This window comes from Mobula birostris, chromosome 4, assembly GCF_030028105.1.
Source record: "Mobula birostris isolate sMobBir1 chromosome 4, sMobBir1.hap1, whole genome shotgun sequence".
Lineage (NCBI taxonomy): Eukaryota > Metazoa > Chordata > Chondrichthyes > Myliobatiformes > Myliobatidae > Mobula > Mobula birostris.
Genome location: NC_092373.1, coordinates 91,866,468 through 91,888,802, shown reverse-complemented (window position 1 = coordinate 91,888,802; position 22,335 = coordinate 91,866,468). Strand labels below are relative to the sequence as shown.

The 22,335-nt window shown below is 44.0% G+C and overlaps 1 protein-coding gene across 8 annotated transcripts in view; it reads left to right on the top strand.

Moving 5' to 3' along the window:
• LOC140196472 (cilium assembly protein DZIP1L-like) overlaps positions 1 to 22,335 on the top strand; it is a 283,878-nt gene that overhangs the window by 211,150 nt on the left and 50,393 nt on the right. For all 8 annotated transcript variants that reach the window (XR_011885722.1, XM_072255743.1, XM_072255744.1 and 5 more), the window contains 5 exons: positions 1,558 to 1,750; positions 2,790 to 2,964; positions 3,664 to 3,875; positions 6,025 to 6,173; positions 17,389 to 17,566. Coding sequence is in view for 7 of the 8 variants with exons in the window: in XM_072255743.1 (XP_072111844.1) it covers positions 1,558 to 1,750; positions 2,790 to 2,964; positions 3,664 to 3,875; positions 6,025 to 6,173; positions 17,389 to 17,566 (907 nt within the window). In the remaining variant the exon portion in view is untranslated. The remainder of the gene's footprint in view (positions 1 to 1,557; positions 1,751 to 2,789; positions 2,965 to 3,663; positions 3,876 to 6,024; positions 6,174 to 17,388; positions 17,567 to 22,335) is intronic.

Here is a 22,335-nt window from a genome sequence, read left to right as displayed (position 1 = left end):
CAGGACCTTGAAAGCCCAGAGGACCAGAATCAAGAACAGCTTCATTCATGCTGCTGTCAGACTTCTGAAACAATCACTTCCTTCACATTCCCTTCCCAGAGGCGCTGCCATGTTTATAGACCCTTAATTCTACCACTTCCATTATTGCCACAGTAGGATTTCTTTGGCACTGACTCAGTTTGTGCCATTATACCTTGGACTGTTCCATAGTTTTTATGCTCGTCACCATATTTATTGTTGTATTTCTTATTATTGTGTATACTGTTTACTTCGAGAGCTTCACACCACCAAGGAATTCCATTGCACCTTGCCGCGTATGACAATAAACCTAATTAATTTAATCTGAGCTACTTTAATTTGTTGTGGCCACAATGCAGAAGAGATGTGATTAGATTTGAGAGAGCACTGAGGAGTTCTTGCTTTCAGAGAAAATTAGATGGGCTGGGGATGTTGAGACTTAACTGAGAACCGTAGATAATTAGGAAGGACCTTTTTCCATAGCGGGAGAGCCAAAAGTTAAGGGACATAGCTTTAATGTAACTGGGGGAAGTATTAGGTGTGATGAAAGTTTCAGTTACACAGAGGAAGAAGTGGGTTAGGAACTAGTTTTCTGAAAGGTGTGTGGGTGCAGACACTGTCATCACATTTAAACAGCACATGGAGACATCCTGGGGGGCTATGCCCTGTGGGACTGCGGACTCAGAGCAGGATGGTGGGATTAGATAACTCATTTCCAACAAATTTGGTGACCAAAGTTTTCTCTGCATTGGGCATTTTCTAAGGTTCACTCTGAATGTACTGTAGTTATACTCCTGTTCTCTGTTACTCACTGTACATGGAGGAAAAGAATTACATCTCCTTGCCATAAGAGATTCTGCAGATGCTGAAACTATTGAGCAACACACACAAAATGAAGTGTTGACTATTTCTTCCCATCAATAGATGCTGCCTGACTTGTTGAGTTCCTCTAGCATTTTGAGTGTGTTCTACTGAATCTCCTTGTCACATTTTCTGCCTGTTCTCCAGATGAAGATCCTCTCAGAGAATTTTGCAGCCAAACCAAAATGAAAAGAGAAACTACTGGTTGGTCTTAGCCGGACAGGCAGCATTTTATTTCAGCTTTTCAGCAACCCTCCAGCCATCGATAATTCCTATCCCTCATAGAAGCTGCTCAGCCCACCAAATTCCTTTAGCAAGTTGTTTGTTGGCCTGATTTCATCGTGTGCAGTCTCCTATTGTCATAGTGCATGACTCACAGAAGGCTAGTGTCACGTAATTGGAAGCTCCTATTTTGTATGCTGGTATATGAATGTCATGGACCTGCTGGCGTTGCCCTTGAATAATGGGGCGTTTATGAGTTTGTCCTTTCTGTGTAATTAGACTGTAGTTATTCTGCACAGTCTCAGAACCTTTAATGTCTGTAGTTGCTCAAAGAGCAATCGGAGGGTCAGCCTGTTTTGGAGCATAGTGCAGCAATGGGAGTTCGGAACAGGGGAGATCATCTTCCTCGAACTCCCTCATTCACCTTTAAAATGGACACTCTGGGTTCTTTTGCAGGGTTCGAAAGGAATCCCAGCTCAGACCATGAAGAACATGAGCTTGACAGTGGAGAAACAACGCGAGAGCAAGGCCAAGCACTTCCGTGAGTTCACCAGCCTCCGCAAGCGCTTTGCAAAGATTGTCATTGAGAAGGTTAAAGAGAAGCAACACAGCGAAGGTTACACCTCCCCCCCACTTCAGTCCGGTAAAGGTATGTGTGAGCAAAGTGACCCATTTCTCTTTTGTCTTTGGATTCTCTTTTGTCAGGATTTCTAAACATTCTAAGCATTCTAAACGCCAACTATATTTGCCAGTTCTTCCCATTCTCTTCTCCAAAGGAAAAGAGGAGAAGGTGGCGACGCAACGCGCTCGCAGCGGCCACTCCGGTGGCGATGTCTATTATTTGTCAAGTAGGGTGCCGTGCACAATCCTGATTTGATGGAGATGGACATGAGAGCACGGAGGAACATCTGGTGAAACTTCTGAAATGCCTGCTTCGCTGCTGCTGCTGCTGCTGCTACTGTGTGGTCCAGAATCTCCAGAGGAGAAGGCCCCGAGTCCTCAGCTTTGCTTGTTGCTCGGCGGCCGGGGCGGGGTCGAAGTGCTCGGCAGAGGATGGTGCTCGGAGAGGCTGGTCAGAGGCTCGAAGTTTTTGGACAGACTCAGAGTCCACTGCGGTCAGGTGCTTCCAATGGTGCTGCATCGGCAAGTTGGCAGCGCTTGGAGGTTCATGGTGGGGAAAGTTTCTCCCTTCTGCCACTTGCGTGAGATGATGAGTCTATCGGGACTTTGAGACTTTTCTTTGCTGTGCCCATGGTCTGCTCTTTATCAAATTATGGTATTGCTTTGCACTGTTGTAACTATATGTTATAATAATGTGATTTTGTCAGTTTTAGTCGTGGGTTTGTCCTGTGTTTTCTTGTGATATCATTCTGGAGGAACATTGTATCATTTTTTAATGCATGTATTTCTAAATGACAATAAACGAGGACTGAGTGTCCTCATAATCTAATCTAATCTAAAAAAAGCTGGGGACACTGGGGACCATTTTAATCTTAGAGCTAACATCTATGGATTTTGTTAGCTAAGGTTTTTGAACAGGGCAGACTATAGGCACATTATATCAAGAAGTTTCTGGGAGTGCTGGGTATACAAGATGGGTTGAATATTGTGTATATGCTATGATCTATTGAGGTGATGAAACAGACGTCTACTGGTCTGCCTATAACACTCTGCTCTTTTAATTACAGCGCAGAGACGCACCAGCTCATCACCGAAACCAGTGGCTAACAGCAAGCGCCCTCGGGCTGTCTTGTCAAAACCGTCTGGAGTGATTGAGCTAAAGTTCTGCCAGACTGAACCACCCAAGCCTGCTGCACAGCGCTCAGCTGCCAGTCCTTCCCATTCAGCTGCACTCAGCACCAGGTATGAATTCCCAGCTCCACTGTCACCCAGCAAAGGGTGCTTGGGGATCATTTTCCCAGGTTCTCAACACAGTCCAGAGCAGTTTGGTACAGGTTTAACTGTAACCCATGTGGGAGATTTTATTCCCTAGAACCCAGGAGTGTGAATTTACATTCTATTCAGAGGGTTGAGTACATACTCTGGCCTGATACTTCAAAGCGTTTCTCAGATGGTTGTTTCCCCTGTCTGTGGTGGTTTCCATCTGTCTGGCGTTCATAGGAGATGCAGTCATCCAAGATGGTCTTCTACCACAATGTCACTCCAATCTACAAACTTCTGTGGCTCTCCGTCTTGAGTAGCTGAGCCTCCAGAGCCCTCCTGTGTAAGGAATTCCAAGGATTCACTGAAATTTCCTCTCAATCTAGAATGGCAGATTGCTAATTTCGAGACTGTAATCCCCACTAATTGCCACAGTAAGAGGAAATACCTATGCTGCAATGCTCTAAGAATATTAATGGCCTTGCCTATTGTTCTGTGCCTGTGGGGCATGGAGTGACCTAGCACAACTGGAGCCCCAGGTTTCCTGCGTGGATGAATCAGATGTATCCCAGTTTATTGATACCGCATTCCTGAATGTGGTCTCAGAACAGGAGGCGGGTGACAGGTTGTCACACTGTATTTTGCAGCTGGATGTTCTTCCCTTTTCTTTCCTTCCCGCAGCACGCCTCCGTTCTCTTCTGATGATGAGTCCATCGTGGACAGCGCCTATGTCACCAGTGTGGGTGTCAAGGACGCGCCAAAAGTTAACGTTATCCTGTCTAGGCAGAAGCAGAACCAGGCTACTGTGAGCGACGATGACAACTGGTCAGACACGGACATCTCGACTGGGGCCCCAAGTCCACCTGCAGCCCCCACAGTCTGCAGCCCACCAGGTATTCTGCTGCCACGTGCATCTTGATGTTTTCTTTGAAAATCCTACCTACCTACCCTGGTAGGATTTTGTGCAGATGTATGTTCAGTGGCCACTTTATTCGGCACGTTCTGTGCCTATTAAATTGGTCACTGAGTGTATGTTTGTGGTCTTCTGCTGCTGTAGCCCGTCCACTTCAAGGTTCGATGCGTTATGCGTTCAGAGATGCTTGTCTGCTCACCACTGTTGTAACAAGTGGTTATTTGGGTTGCTGTCGCTTTCCTGTCAGCTTGAACCAGTCTGGCCACTTTCCTCTGATCATTAATAAGGTGCTTTTGCCCACAGAACTGCCGCTGACTGAATGGTTTTTGTTTTTACACTATTTTCTGTAAACTCTGGAGATTGCTGTGTGTATTAATCCCAAGAAATCAGTATTTCAGTGATACTCAAAAACCCAGACATCCCGTCTGCACCAACAGTCATTCCACCGTCAAAGTCACTTAGATTGCATTTCTTCCCCATTCTAATGTTTGGTCTGGACAACAACTGAACTGCTTGCAACACACAAAAGATGCTGGAGGAACTCAGCAGGCCAGGCAGCATCTATGGAAAAGTGTACAGTTAACATTTCGGGTGAGACCTTTCAGCAGGACTGAAGAAAAAAAGATGAGGAGTAGATTTCAGAAGTGGGCCCTGTTGAGTTCCTCCAGCACTTTGTGTGTGTGTGTTGCTTGGATTTCCAGCATCTGCAGGATTTTCTCTTGTCTGAAACTGAACTGCTTGATTGTGTCTGCATGCTTTTATCCATTAAGTTGCTACCACATTACTGGTTGAATAGATATTTGCACTGTGTACCTAATGATGTGGCCACTGAGTGTATTACCTCACTGAGTTTAGATGGCTGTGAAATAAATATAACTTGTGGGAGACCAGTGGCTTTTCCCCAGTGAATACTTGAAATAGAACATCACTAAGCTCTAGAGACTGGTGCATTACTGGAATGGGTATAATACTGGCCTAGTGATCCAAAAGATTGGATTAACAATCTAAAGATTGTGAGATAAGCTCCCACCATGGACCTCTGAGGGTTTAAATTCAATATATTAAAAAAATGAATCTTGCAATGTAAAACTAGTCTCAGTGAAAGAGCAGCACTGTGGCAAAGCTAGTAAACTGCTGCTTCACAGTGCGAGAAACCTGGGTTCAATCCCGACCCCTGGTGCCCCTAATTCTCTTAATATAGAAGAAATTTAGTGGATATACACAGAGCCTCCTCAGCCCTTTAGTTGGTGAATGCCGTGGATTCACTAACTGCTGGGTGCCAAAATAAAAAAAAATCTTATTGCTGTGCTGAATGTCTAACTCCTTATTTTGAAACTGATCCATGGTTCTAGACATCCTAGCCAGGAGAATCATTTTACCCACCCAGATCCCATTTTTAAACTTTCACCTTTCACCTTAAACTTTGTCTTCTAGTTTGGGAAGGTCCTACTATGTGTCTGGGCTCTGGCCATCTACCCATCTATGCTTCTTTTATGTCACCTCTCAGCCTCCTTTGCTCCAGGGAAATAAACCTAGCCTATCCAGTATCTCATGATAATTCAAACCTTTCAGTCTTGAAACATCATTGTGAATCTTTTCTGCACCCTCTCTCGCTTATTACATCCTTTTTGTTTCCTAAATAATTTCTGAGTCTATTCTGTCAAGTCCTGCAAGAATTTTTCATATCTCCATAAGAACCCCTCTAACTCCTCTATACTTAAGGGAGTATAGGCCCAGTGTTCTTAATCTCTCTTCATAGGATAGAGCTGTTTGCTCATCAAGTCATTCTAGTGACTCCTCACCGCATTTCTTCCATAAGTATATCCTCCTTTAGATAGGAACACCAGACCTGTGCCTCTGGGCTCTTTTGTAATTCAAGCAAGGAATTTCTGCTCTTATACCCACAACCACTTGCAATAAAGACCAACCTAATGTTTGTCTTCCTCTTTTGTAACAAAAACTGCATGTTAAATTGGACAGTCCCTCTGAACACCAAAACTTTCAACCTCTCACATTTAGAAGCAATGATCATGATGGTGACAATGGCAATCCCATTAATTCATGTACATCGGCAATGTCACAAATGTGTTCTGTGTCTGAGAGGTTATTTTCTCTCTGCTGTTTTCTAGGGACTACAGTTCAAAGTCTGGCTAGGACTTTAGAGAATCAGCTGAGTTCATCAGCGAAGAAACCCATTGGGGGCGTTAAACTCCTGCCTGCATCACAGGCTGCTCTTCGAACCTCCCCAAAAAACAGCACCATGGTGAAGAAGTTGCAGGTATTCGCTCAATTTTTACACCTCTGACACACACTGCAGTCCGTTGTACTTAGTCAGGCCACTGTCATGTTGGGGACAACCTTCCAGGTTAGGGCTTTGTGCCTCACCTGATCCAACAAGATAATCACTAAGGAAGTTCACAGAAGTCAAAACAAGTTCATGTTGATGACTGTCCTTCAGAACGGGTAAAAGAAGCTGGTTTTGTTGCAGAGTATGTGGGGTGGGGTGGGGGGGGGAAGGTGTGGTAAAACCAAGGGAATATCTCTCACAGGGTGAGATCAAATGGGTTAATGTGCAACTAAAGAGCGATTATCCTTCTTTGCCCATGTTGAATGTTACTAAGAGTTTATTTTCACAATCAGAACTGTGAATGGTCTAGAAAAACCTCTATCCTAACGTTTTCAACTTTCGATTTTCTACAAAATATCCAATTTAACTTTCCAGGCAACCCTTCTGCTCCCTGTCTAAAGTCTTAGCAAACTCACAAATGTATAGAACCTGGAAGTGCACATTAGCTGAGGCATAAGCAATATTTTATCCATATTTCTCTTTGCTTTATTGTTGTGACTCTAGTAAAGAAGCTAAAAGAGATAGCTCTTATAACAGCCTTCCCCATTTGCCTACTACTCTAAAATCTGCCTTTTACCTAGGGCTTCTCAATTTGAATGTCTCATACTGTATATCTTTTCCCTACATACTGTACTTCTTTGAAAGAGGCCTTTGGTGCAACCAATTTTCCTTCCAACCTATTTTCTCCACATTTCCATCAATTGTCCCAAGATTTTACTGCTCGTCGCACACTAGGGACAGTTTGCTGTGGCCAAATACCTGCACATTTCTGAGCTGTGGTAGGAATGTAGAGCACCCGGAGAAAACCCACTGGGTTATAGCGAGGACATGCAAACTCAACACAGACAGCACTGGAGCTCAGGACCTGCAACTGATCAGCAGCAATACGAGTTAGACTACTGTGCCACCACAGAGATCATCATGATAATGGCATCTGTGAGAGCCCTGCTCCATCCTCTGCTTCCAGCTGTGAACATTGACGTGGATTGGTGATTGGATTTTCTCACTGCTAAGTTTTAGAATTAGTTAGTTTTGAATTGAATGTTGATTCCCTAACCTTTAGTATGACAAGACTGGCAGTAAAGGTTGGTACTATAGCTTGCTGAAAAATGAAATTAAGAGTGTCCAAGTCAAGGAGGTGAGCTACTCTGATTGCACCCCACAGCCTTACTGCCAATCTTGACTATTCTAGACAGCCTTACTGACACTCCTGACTATTCTAGACAGTGTTACTGCCACTCCTGACTATTCTAGACAGCCTTACTGCCACTCCTGACTATTCTGGACAGCCTTACTGCCGCTCCTGACTATTCTACTCAGCCTTACTGCCAGTCCTGATTATTCTAGACAGCCTTACTGCCACTCCTGACTATTCTGGACAGCCTTACTGCCACTCCTGACTATTCTGGACAGCCTTACTGCCGCTCCTGACTATTCTGGACAGCCTTACTGCCGCTCCTGACTATTGTAGACAGCCTTACTGCCAGTCCTGACTATTCTAGACAGACTTACTGCCACTCCTGACTATTCTAGACAGACTTACTGCCACTCCTGACTATTCTACTCGGCCTTACTGCCACTCCTGACTATTCTAGACAGCCTTACTGCCAGTCCTGATTATTCTAGACAGCCTTACTGCCACTCCTGACTATTCTACTCAGCCTTACTGCCGCTCCTGACTATTGTAGACAGCCTTACTGCCAGTCCTGACTATTCTAGACAGACTTACTGCCAGTCCTGACTATTCTAGACAGCCTTACCGCCACTCCTGAGTATTCTAGACAGACTTACTGCCACTCCTGACTATTCTGGACAGACCTACCACCACTCCTGACTATTTTGGACAGCGTTACTGCCACTCCTGACTATTCTAGACAGCCTTACTGCCACTTCTGACTATTCTGGACAGCATTACTGCCACTCCTGACTATTGTAGACAGCCTTACTGCCACTCCTGACTATTGTAGACAGCCTTACTGCCACTCCTGACTATTCTACTCAGCCTTCCTGCCACACCTGACTATTCTAGACAGACTTACTGCTACTCCTGACTATTCTGGACAGCCTTACTGTCACTCCTGACTATTCTAGACAGCCTTACTGCCAGTCCTGATTATTCTAGACAGCGTTACTGCCACTCCTGACTATTGTAGACAGCCTTGCTGTCACTCCTGACTATTCTAGACAGCCTTACTGCCACTCCTGACTATTCTAGACAGCCTTACTGCCGCTCCTGACTATTGTAGACAGCCTTACTGCCAATCCTGACTATTCTAGACAGACTTACTGCCACTCCTGACTATTCTACTCGGCCTTACTGCCACTCCTGACTATCCTAGACAGCCTTACTGCCTCTCCTGACTATTCTGGACAGTCTTACCACCAGTCCTGACTATTCTAGACAGCCTTACTGCCACTCCTGAGTATTCTAGACAGCCTTACTGCCACTCCTGACTATTCTAGACAGCCTTACTGCCAGTCCTGATTATTCTAGACAGCCTTACTGCCACTCCTGACTATTCTAGACAGCCTTACTGCCAGTCCTGATTATTCTAGACAGCCTTACTGCCACTCCTGACTATTCTACTCAGCCTTACTGCCGCTCCTGACTATTGTAGACAGCCTTACTGCCAGTCCTGACTATTCTAGACAGACTTACTGCCAGTCCTGACTATTCTAGACAGCCTTACCGCCACTCCTGAGTATTCTAGACAGACTTACTGCCACTCCTGACTATTCTGGACAGACCTACCACCACTCCTGACTATTTTGGACAGCGTTACTGCCACTCCTGACTATTCTAGACAGCCTTACTGCCACTTCTGACTATTCTGGACAGCATTACTGCCACTCCTGACTATTCTGGACAGCCTTACTGCCACTCCTGACTATTGTAGACAGCCTTACTGCCACTCCTGACTATTCTACTCAGCCTTCCTGCCACACCTGACTATTCTAGACAGACTTACTGCTACTCCTGACTATTCTGGACAGCATTACTGTCACTCCTGACTATTCTAGACAGCCTTACTGCCAGTCCTGATTATTCTAGACAGCGTTACTGCCACTCCTGACTATTGTAGACAGCCTTGCTGTCACTCCTGACTATTCTAGACAGCCTTACTGCCACTCCTGACTATTCTAGACAGCCTTACTGCCGCTCCTGACTATTGTAGACAGCCTTACTGCCAATCCTGACTATTCTAGACAGACTTACTGCCACTCCTGACTATTCTACTCGGCCTTACTGCCACTCCTGACTATCCTAGACAGCCTTACTGCCTCTCCTGACTATTCTGGACAGTCTTACCACCAGTCCTGACTATTCTAGACAGCCTTACTGCCACTCCTGAGTATTCTAGACAGCCTTACTGCCACTCCTGACTATTCTAGACAGCCTTACTGCCAGTCCTGATTATTCTAGACAGCCTTACTGCCACTCCTGACTATTCTAGACAGACTTACTGCCACTCCTGACTATTCTGGACAGACCTACCACCACTCCTGACTATTTTGGACAGCGTTACTGCCACTCCTGACTATTCTAGACAGCCTTACTGCCACTCCTGACTATTCTGGACAGCATTACTGCCACTCCTGACTATTCTGGACAGCCTTACTGCCACTCCTGACTATTGTAGACAGCCTTACTGCCACTCCTGACTATTCTACTCAGCCTTCCTGCCACTCCTGACTATTCTAGACAGACTTACTGCTACTCCTGACTATTCTACTCAGCCTTACTGCCACTCCTGACTATTCTAGACAGCGTTACTGCCACTCCTGACTATTCTAGACAGCGTTACTGCCACTCCTGACTATTGTAGACAGCCTTGCTGTCACTCCTGACTATTCTAGACAGCCTTACTGCCACTCCTGACTATTCTAGACAGCCTTACTGCCGCTCCTGACTATTGTAGACAGCCTTACTGCCAGTCCTGACTATTCTAGACAGACTTACTGCCACTCCTGAGTATTCTAGACAGCCTTACTGCCACTCCTGACTATTCTAAACAGCCTTACTGCCAGTCCTGATTATTCTAGACAGCCTTACTGCCACTCCTGACTACTCTAGACAGACTTACTGCCACTCCTGACTATTCTGGACAGACCTACCACCACTCCTGACTATTTTGGACAGCGTTACTGCCACTCCTGACTATTCTAGACAGCCTTACTGCCACTCCTGACTATTCTGGACAGCATTACTGCCACTCCTGACTATTCTGGACAGCCTTACTGCCACTCCTGACTATTGTAGACAGCCTTACTGCCACTCCTGACTATTCTACTCAGCCTTCCTGCCACTCCTGACTATTCTAGACAGACTTACTGCTACTCCTGACTATTCTACTCAGCCTTACTGCCACTCCTGACTATTCTAGACAGCGTTACTGCCACTCCTGACTATTCTAGACAGCGTTACTGCCACTCCTGACTATTGTAGACAGCCTTGCTGTCACTCCTGACTATTCTAGACAGCCTTACTGCCGCTCCTGACTATTGTAGACAGCCTTACTGCCAGTCCTGACTATTCTAGACAGACTTACTGCCACTCCTGACTATTCTAGACAGCCTTACTGCCACTCCTGACTATTCTAGACAGCCTTACTGCCGCTCCTGACTATTGTAGACAGCCTTACTGCCAGTCCTGACTATTCTAGACAGACTTACTGCCACTCCTGACTATTCTAGACAGCCTTACCGCCACTCCTGAGTATTCTAGACAGCCTTACTGCCACTCCTGATTATTCTAGACAGCCTTACTGCCAGTCCTGATTATTCTAGACAGCCTTACTGCCACTCCTGACTATTCTGGACAGCATTACTGTCACTCTTGACTATTCTGGACAGCCTTACTGCCACTCCTGACTATTGTAGACAGCCTTAGTGCCACTCCTGACTATTCTACTCAGCCTTCCTGCCACTCCTGACTATTCTAGACAGACTTACTGCTACTCCTGACTATTCTACTCAGCCTTACTGCCACTCCTGACTATTCTACTCAGCCTTACTGCCACTTCTGACTATTCTAATCAGCCTTACCGCCACTCCTGCCTATTCTAGACAGCCTTACTGCCACTCCTGACTATTCTACTCAGCCTTACTGCCACTCCTGACTATTCTACTCAGCCTTACTGCCACTTCTGACTATTCTGGACAGTCTTACCACCACTCCTGACTATTCTGGACAGCGTTACTGCCACTCCTGACTATTCTGGACAGTCTTACCACCAGTCCTGACTAGTCTAGACAGCCTTACCGCCACTCCTGAGTATTCTAGACAGCCTTACTGCCACTCCTGACTATTCTAGACAGCCTTACTGCCAGTCCTGATTATTCTAGACAGCCTTACTGCCACTCCTGACTATTCTAGACAGACTTACTGCCACTCCTGACTATTCTGGACAGACCTACCACCACTCCTGACTATTTTGGACAGCGTTACTGCCACTCCTGACTATTCCAGACAGCCTTACTGCCACTCCTGACTATTCTGGACAGCATTACTGCCACTCCTGACTATTCTGGACAGCCTTACTGCCACTCCTGACTATTGTAGACAGCCTTACTGCCACTCCTGACTATTCTACTCAGCCTTCCTGCCGCTCCTGACTATTCTAGACAGACTTACTGCTACTCCTGACTATTCTGGACAGCATTACTGCCACTCCGGACTATCCTAGACAGCTTTACTGCCAATCCTGATTATTCTAGACAGCCTTACTGCCACTCCTGACTATTCTAAACAGCCTTACTGCCGCTCCTGACTATTCTAGACAGCATTACTGCCAATCCTGACTATTCTAGACAGACTTACTGCCACTCCTGACTATTCTACTCGGCCTTACTGCCACTCCTGACTATTCTAGACAGCTTTACTGCCACTACTGACTATTCTAGACAGCCTTACTGCCACTCCTGACTATTCTACTCAGCCTTACTGCCACTCCTGACTATTCTACTCAGCCTTACTGCCACTCCTGACTATTCTAGACAGACTTACTGCCACTCCTGACTATTCTACTCAGCCTTACTGACACTTCTGACTATTCTGGACAGTCTTACCACCACTCCTGACTATTCTAGACAGTGTTACTGCCTCTCCTGACTATTCTGGACAGTCTTACCACCAGTCCTGACTATTCTGGACAGACCTACCACCACTCCTGACTATTTTGGACAGCCTTACTGCCACTCCTGACTATTCTACTCAGCCTTCCTGCCACTCCTGAATATTCTAGACAGACTTACTGCTACTCCTGACTATTCTGGACAGCATTACTGCCACTCCTGACTATTCTAGACAGCCTTACTGCCAGTCCTGATTATTGTAGACAGCCTTACTGCCACTCCTGACTATTCTAAACAGCCTTACTGCCGCTCCTGACTATTGTAGACAGCCTAACTGCCAGTCCTGACTATTCTAGACAGTCTTACCACCACTCCTGACTATTCTGGACAGCGTTACTGCCACTCCTGACTATTCTGGACAGTCTTACCACCAGTCCTGACTAGTCTAGACAGCCTTACCGCCACTCCTGAGTATTCTAGACAGCCTTACTGCCACTCCTGACTATTCTAGACAGCCTTACTGCCAGTCCTGATTATTCTAGACAGCCTTACTGCCACTCCTGACTATTCTAGACAGACTTACTGCCACTCCTGACTATTCTGGACAGACCTACCACCACTCCTGACTATTTTGGACAGCGTTACTGCCACTCCTGACTATTCCAGACAGCCTTACTGCCACTCCTGACTATTCTGGACAGCATTACTGCCACTCCTGACTATTCTGGACAGCCTTACTGCCACTCCTGACTATTGTAGACAGCCTTACTGCCACTCCTGACTATTCTACTCAGCCTTCCTGCCGCTCCTGACTATTCTAGACAGACTTACTGCCGCTCCTGACTATTCTAGACAGCATTACTGCCAATCTTGACTATTCTAGACAGACTTACTGCCACTCCTGACTATTCTACTCGGCCTTACTGCCACTCCTGACTATTCTAGACAGCTTTACTGCCACTCCTGACTATTCTAGACAGCCTTACTGCCACTCCTGACTATTCTGGACAGTCTTACCACCAGTCCTGACTATTCTAGACAGCCTTACTGCCACTCCTGAGTATTCTAGACAGCCTTACTGCCACTCCTGACTATTCTAGACATCCTTACTGCCAGTCCTGATTATTCTAGACAGCCTTACTGCCACTCCTGACTATTCTGGACAGACCTACCACCACTCCTGACTATTTTGGACAGCGTTACTGCCACTCCTGACTATTCTAGACAGCCTTACTGCCACTCCTGACTATTCTGGACAGCATTACTGCCACTCCTGACTATTCTACTCAGCCTTCCTGCCACTCCTGAATATTCTAGACAGACTTACTGCTACTCCTGACTATTCTGGACAGCATTACTGCCACTCCTGATTATTCTAGACAACCTTACTGCCACTCCTGACTATTGTAGACAGCCTTACTGCCACTCCTGACTATTCTGGATAGCGTTACTGCCACTCCTGACTATTCTAAACAGCCTTACTGCCGCTCCTGACTATTGTAGACAGCCTAACTGCCAGTCCTGACTATTCTAGACAGCATTACTGCCACTCCTGACTATTCTAGACAGACTTACTGCCACTCCTGACTATTCTACTCGGCCTGACTGCCACTCCTGACTATTCTAGACAGCCTTACTGCCACTCCTGACTATTCTAGACAGCCTTACTGCCACTCCTGACTATTGTAGACAGCCTTGCTGTCACTCCTGACTATTCTAGACAGCCTTACTGCCACTCCTGACTATTCTAGACAGCCTTACTGCCGCTCCTGACTATTGTAGACAGCCTTACTGCCAGTCCTGACTATTCTAGACAGACTTACTGCCACTCCTGACTATTCTAGACAGCCTTACCACCACTCCTGAGTATTCTAGACAGCCTTACTGCCACTCCTGACTATTCTAGACAGCCTTACTGCCAGTCCTGATTATTCTAGACAGCCTTACTGCCACTCCTGACTATTCTAGACAGACTTACTGCCACTTCTGACTATTCTGGACAGCATTACTGCCACTCCTGACTATTCTGGACAGCCTTACTGCCACTCCTGACTATTGTAGACAGCCTTACTGCCACTCCTGACTATTCTACTCAGCCTTCCTGCCACTCCTGACTATTCTAGACAGACTTACTGCTACTCCTGACTATTCTACTCAGCCTTACTGCCACTCCTGACTATTCTACTCAGCCTTACTGCCACTCCTGACTATTCTAGACAGCCTTACTGCCACTCCTGACTATTCTGGACAGCATTACTGTCACTCCTTACAATTCTGGACAGCCTTACTGCCACTTCTGACTATTCTAGACAGCCTTACTGCCACTCCTGACTATTCTAGACAGCCTTACTGCCACTCCTGACTATTCTACTCAGCCTTACTGCCACTCCTGACTATTCTACTCAGCCTTACTGCCACTTCTGACTATTCTGGACAGTCTTACCACCAGTCCTGACTATTCTAGACAGCCTTACCATCACTCCTGACTATTCTACTTAGCCTTACTGCCACTCCTGACTATTCTAGACAGACTTACCACCACTCCTGACTATTCTACTTAGCCTTTCTGCCACTCCTGACTATTCTAGACAGACTTACCACCACTCCTGACAAATTGAGGAGGTTCTTGAAGTTTTACTTCTGGTAGTTTTTCTCTTTAAGGTTGAACAACAGCTTCTTCTCTTCTCATTGTTGCCATCAGGGAGGAGGTTCAGAAGCCTGAAGACACACACTCAACGATCAGAAACAGCTTCTTCCTCTCTGCTACCCAGTTTCTGAATGGATATTGAACCTTGAACACTACCTCCCTACTTCTTTGTTCTCTTTTTGCACTACTTATTTCATTTAATTTTTCTTTAAGAAATACATATATATTTAATATACTTTACAAGTTTATTATTGTGTATTGCAATATACTGTTGCTGCATAACAACGAATTTCACGATGTGCCAGTGATATTAAACCTGATCCTGATTCTAAATCTCCACTGCCATCGGGTTCTTGGACTGACCTGAAAATCTGTAACACTACCTCTGACTGTATTTCTTTCTGTCTGTCGACTTGCATTAGTGTCATTAAGAAGTAGGGTCTCGGCCCAAATCTTTGACTGTTTTCTCTTTTCCATCGATGCTGCCTGACCTGCTGAGTTCCTCCAGCATTTTGTGTGTGTCGCTCGGATTTCCAGCATCTGCGGGTTTTCATGTATTAGTGTCATTATATTTATTTTGCACCAAAGTGGACTTCTTTTGTTCTAACATTGTTCTCTTTTGTAAAAATTGTGCATGATTTTTGTTTAATTTATATTTTCATGTGAATGCTGTTTATACGTATGATGTATGGTGCCTGTGATTTTGCTGCAAGGAGGTTATACTTTGCACCTGTACAAACAGTACATGTACTTGTGCACATGAGAATAAAATTAAAGTTTGACCTTTTGTGCAAGCTATGTATAATTTATTAAATATAACTTATTTGTCATGTTTAATGTGCAGTACTGCTGCTGCAAAAAGCTAATTTTCATGGCATTTATACCCCATGTACATATGCCGATGAGAATAAACTTGAACCTAAGCTTAAACTATCATTGAATTGCTGAACCTCATAAGCAGTCACCTTTCATCTTCAGCTCATGGAATTTCTTGTCTTCAGGTTCCATTCCAGGAATGACTCTGATTAGTGGTTAATCAGCATATCCACTGCTTGATGGTTCTCGTCAACCCATAAGCTCAAGGGGTCCTGCAGATGCTGGAAATCTTAAGTAGCACACACAAAATGCTGGAGCACCTCTGCAAGTCAGGCAGCATCTCTGGAAGGGAATCAAGACTCAATGTTTCGGATGGAAATACCTTAATCAGAACTGAAAAGGAAGGGGGAAGAAGCTAGAGTAAGGTGGAAGGAGAGGATAGAGTACAAGCTGGCAGGTGACAGATGAGTGCAGGTGAGGAGGAAGGTGGGTGGGAGAGGACTGATGAAGTACAAAGCTGGGAGGAGGTAAGTGGAAAAGGCAGAGAGCTGAAGAAGGAAGAATCTATTAGGAGAGGACGGTGGACCATGGGGAAAAGAATGACCACTCCCCATTCCGGTTATCCTCTCGCCCCTTCTCTTCTCCTCACCTGCTCATTACCTCCCTCGGGTTCCTCTCCTCCTTTCATGGTCCAGATCTCCTGGCCTGTCACACACTACATTTATCTTCCCTGTTACTGCCACATCATGCACTGACCAACAGCCCCTCGCAGAACGTTCTCCTTAATGGTGAATCCTGTAGCCTGGCACAGTACAGGAAGGCACATGACCACCTCTTGTGTTTGTTATGATTTATTTACAAGGTTTTTGTTTCTTTTCCCTCAGTATACGTGGGGAGTTTCATTGATCTTGTCATTTGTATTCCTTGTTCATCTGGAACCAGCTAAAACCAATGTATTGAAAGAAAATCTACTAATGACTTAACAGTGAAGTTTGTAAATTTGACTTAAAATTATTGATTGCAAGTTATTTTTATTCCAAAGAAACACTTGTGTGAACAATATGGTGCGAATATACAGGGCAAACAGAATAAATGTAGTTCTGATACACCCAGAGTGTATCTGAGGAAGTGTGGATGTATCTCCTTGCTCCTTAAGTTAGTACACGCTCAGCAAAGTGCACATATTTTTGCCAGTTGGGGAGGTGCAGAAGTATTATGAGCAATAGCTTTGTAAAAATACATGGCTATCTTTATAGATCCTGTCTTAACTGAAGTTAAATTATTTTATACTGCAGATATGATGGAGAGACTCTGGGCATTCATATTGAAAGTCCTAAACATTTAGCAAATATTAGACCAGGAGTTTCTAAGCTTAGGAATAGTAATGGCCATGTCTTTGTTGCATTGTAACAGTTCTACATATTGAAGCATGTAACCCTTCTCTGCCAATTCCTCAACTCAGGGGCAGATTGTGCCAGTTATGCAATTAATTGCATTAGTGTCTGATGAAGTACTCTCCAGTAATCCCAATGATATTTTCTATTCCTCCATCCCGTTACCTCACTGATAATGACATCCACATCAACTATCTCTGCTTTCACTTCGCAGTTGTCAGACGATGAGGAAAGTGAGCTTGACATCTCATCCATAGAGGATGTGTCGGAAGAGTTTGCCTCTAAAGTGCAGATAATGAAGCCTGTGCCCGTGCCAGCACCGAGGCAAAGTACTGAGCCGTCTCTTTCTCAAGGAACCAGTGTCTGGAGCTCGTTGGCCAGCAGAGGGGCAGGTTGGTAGCGAGAACTACCTGCATGCTGAACCTAACACTCAACCAGCAGGAAAAGACTTTGGGGTTTTGTTTTTGGCATGTTTTTTCCGCATGTTTTTTGCATGATTTAATAACAACGATGTCAATTTTATATATTGTAATTTACCATTGATTAAGACATTTGTCAGATACAGGCAGTGTCAGAAGATTTATTGTACATATGTGTGTTCTGAAAGAAAATTGTGAAATTTATTTTTATATGGCCTTTTTGATACTCTAAGTGTAATTTCCTTAAGAGATAGTGCTGTGCGATGTAATGTTACCATGTTTATTAGAAAACGTTCTCTTCCTGTCAGCTGTTCTACTAAGACATCTTGCCTTGTATCTGAATCTGCAACATTATCTCCCACATAGTGCACAAAGCTAAATTAGAGGACTTCTACCCATCTATAGCCTAGTTTCACAATGACCAATACTGTTGTGAATTTGAACCAAGTTCAACAGTGCAAAGTATCACATGCATCTATGGCTTTTCATGACATACAACTCTCTGGGTTGGAAGATTACTCACTGTTAGGCAGGACTGACTTCTTTTAGTATTGGCCCTGGCCAAGCATTTTCCCTCGCAGTAAGATGTTCGAGCAGTGAAATTCTCCTCTGTGATCTGGAAATTCTCCTCTATTTCTTCCAGTGTTTTCTACATACGGTGTTTGCAATATACCATTTATTGGAACAATGTTCTTTGCCGAGAGTAATCAGAAGGTTACTCTGCTGAACTTCAGAACAAAATAATAGATTGTAGTATAGGACAGTATAACTGCAAACATAGGGTAAAGATTCATACTATTACTTTAAAGCAACACACCCCATTCACTGCTTACACCTGACTTACGTATTAATGGGTGATTCATTGGACATAACAGATTATGAACAACATCTTTTGGGACCAATCTGTTGGGGAGATGAATGTTCTTAGTTGATTGTATTATATTTTATATAAAATTTTTGTATAAGGTAAGTGCACTGATCCCAGTATGAAGATGTTCTCATAGGGAGCAGAGGCAATATAGAGGCCTCTATCCTTTGGGTCTATTTACCCGCAATTTTTTCCTCAAGCTTCTCTCTCCACTCTGCCCAGTGCACTTGCCCATTTAAATATTCTAAAATTGTGACTCTTGTGTGAAATAAAAAAATGCAGCTTAATTTATTGCTGCTTCAGATGCTGTGAAAGAAATGGTACTTTTATATCATGTAGGCATTGGCGGTATGGTTATTACTAACAGACTGCTCTATTGCTTTAAATTTGGGAACAGCAGACTCAGGTGAAGCAATATTATGAGATCAGAGCAGGTTCTTCTGAGTGTCTTGTACATCTCTCTTGTACCGTTGCCACTTTTGATGGTGTAACTACCACACTTCCTGTTTGTTTCCAATGTCCCATTGCACATTGGTAAATTCCTGGATGGAGTTGTGCTGTGAACTTTCCTTTGTCAGTTACAGAGACAATAAGGTTTATGGTCTGCTCAGTGGGGCTTAAGGTTGTGACAGGTTTCTGGGGGGAGCTTTTTAATCTTTGCTGATGGTGGGACAGTCCAACGATGAGTTCTCTGCCTGATTTCCATCACTATTGAAAGGAAAATCAAGTGCAGTATTCAGTTCACTGCCCTTTTGTTCTCTGTCATTGCCTGTTCCACACTCTTTGTCTCTGACAGACTTATGAATTGCTGAACCCTTTTATGGATAATTACCTTGCACAGTCCCAATTTATCTTTGACTCCATCTAAATACCTTTCCTACCTCATCTTTCCCATCCATCATCGATCCTCCCCTTTCACCTAGGTGATAGAGAGAACTGCACAAAAGCAGGTTCTTCAGCCCATCTAGTCCATGCTGACCATCAATCACTTATTTATACTAATCCTACATTAATCTCATTCTTCTATTCTCTGACGTTCTGATCAAATTCTCTCAGAATCTACCACTCATTAATTCACGTGTCTTTGGGATGTGGGAGGAAAGAAGAGTACCTGGAGGGGAATACACACACTCACAGGGAGAACATGCAAGCTCCACGCTGACAGATTGAGGCAGCGGCCCTACTAACCGTGTCAAACGAGAAAATCTGCAGATACTGGAAATCCGAGCAACAAAGAACTCTACTAACTGCATCACTGGGTTTGTTATCTTGGTTGGTTGGATGATACCTGGGCTTGTGTTGAGATGAGGATTCTGGCTCTTAACTTGTATTTTCAGAGATGGATAAGTGCTTCCTTCTTGATCAACACGAATGGGAGGTCAGCACTAATGGTCATTTAATTAACACCATATCTAGGCTGTCATTTCCTTCATGACTTTTCATGTAATTAAGGAACCTTGGCCAATTTTCCCTGCCAGCTTGGCGAAGTGGCCATTTTATGATATTTCTCCAGATGAGGTGGTGCCGATTGATATTAAACCTGAAGAAGCATTCACCGTGCCGCATCCAGTATGCTATGGTACCACATGTCCCGGAACGTTAACAGCTGAGGTATGAAGCCACCCACTGCTCTTTGACTAAAACCGTCTTTCAAATTGTGTGATCTCACATAATGTTTGCACAATTCTCTCACTGAGGGTGATAGAAACGGGAGTCAAACAGTCACATGTCCATATTTGGAAAGAACTGCGTTTGGATGTCTAATGCTTTGTAGGGAGGTTGCGGGAGAGGCCCAAATACTCAGCAGTGATAGTACTTCCTCAGCAACAGCTATTATGGTGAATGTATTCAGTAGATTAACCTCAGGAATAATTGGTGCTACAAATGATACTATTATTCTCAGTGCGGGACCAATCAGAGGTGCTTCTCCTTGTCCTGTTAATGCTGACCTTACCTTAGACATCATCTGATTTACCTGAGCCCCACGCTGCAGTTTACTGCAAATGTTGCACAGGTTGGTGCTTGTATTAGTCCCTGTAGGAGCTCCACACCTGAGTCAGTAGAATGATTAATTGTGATGCATTAAGAAAACTCACATTAGTTCATTTAATGTCCTTTGTGGCTTATTTACCTTTAGCAGCAGGAACAAAAAGCAAAGCTCTTATCTAATCTCTCTATCTGTATAACGACTAGAACAACCTAGCTGTAGCCATGGTCTCATTGATAAGCAGCAAAGCTCCACTGAGATTGCCTAATGTTTTCTGAGGGAGTTGTGTTTGGACAGGTGTGGCCATACATGGTTGAAACTGATGCTTTGCCACTTTTATCCAGTTATATTTAATTTTGCTTTGACCAGCTTCAGGGTCTACTGAGCCAAAGGGCTTCATATCCTCTCCCTGAGTGAAAGCCACTGAAAATCACTGCAAAATTTCCTTTAATTTTATCTGTAAGGACCCAAATATAGCATCACCTTGAGGAGTTGATATTTTACTTCCAAGAATTTGATAATTTGGAACTTAAAATGCTTCTAATTCGATCTAAATCATAGATTAAGTCATGTTGGAGGCTTCTGAAATCAGTGTTGAGTCACATTTAATAAGATATAACAGTATAAACTTTTAATTTTGGTCATTAAACTTAATTCTGTTGGGGTGAAAAACATTGCCATCACAAAAAAAAAATCAGCGAGAGTGTTTCATGGATAGATACAAAGAATACAAATAAAGCATGTATTTTACAACAACTTAAGAGTCCTGGAGTTTTACAGGGGAACAGGCTCTTTTTCCCACTATGCCTTGATGACTATTTGGTACCAGTCTACACTGATCCTGTTAACCAGTACATGGCCTGTTTAGCCTTTTATGCCCTTGGGATAGGTGCTTGTTTAGATACACCCACGATGCTATAAGAGTCTCTTCCTCCATCCACTTTCTAGGTGTAAAAGTTTTTATATATATCAAATTCCTGTTAACTTTCTTATCCCTTCCCCGAAAGCAGTGGCCATTGGTTTTGGATGTACCTGCTATGGGGAAAAGTTTCTTATTATCTACACTACCCCTGCTCTTCAAGTTTAACACATTACTAACCAGTATAACTACCAACATTTGTAGAATTTCTTGTGATTATCTCTACTGTACTAATTTTTAAATTCACTTTTGGAGATCTAAGAATTATTGCCCAATTCTAGCTGTCCCTGAACAAAGTGACATGTTTAGATCATTTCAAAATCATCCATATCACCTTAGATCTGGAGCTATAGGTTGGCCACAGTGGGTGAGGAAGGCAGATCTTCTTCCCTGAAGGACATTAGATGGGTTTTTACAGCAGTTCAGTAGTTTTGTGATAATCATTACTCAAATTCGTTGTGCTTTTTTTAAAATTCCAGTTTAAAAACAGAATTTAAATTGCACAACAGCCAGGGCAGGATGTGAATAGAGTTCCCCCAATTGTAAATTCAGTTTCCTGTTTTACTAATCTGGTACCTTAACCATTGAGCCACCACTGTTGCACTCAAAAAATATTTATGAATTTTAAAATAAAACAAGTATTCAGTATCATAGTTTACATTAAAAAAAACACACACACACACACACACACACACACACACACACACACACACACACACACACACACACACACACACACACACAACATTCAGCCTAATGATCCCAGGGCTGAGACAAGAAAATACAGGTTGACCTTCACTAATCTGACTACCTGTAATCCAGTTCCTTCGATAATACGGCACTGATTATTCTTAATGTGATCCTTCTGTAATTTGGCATTTTCACTAATCTGGCACTCCTCAGGTCCCAATGGTGCTGGTTTAGTGAAGGTCGACCTGTACTCAAATTTCTAAAAGTACAATATTAAA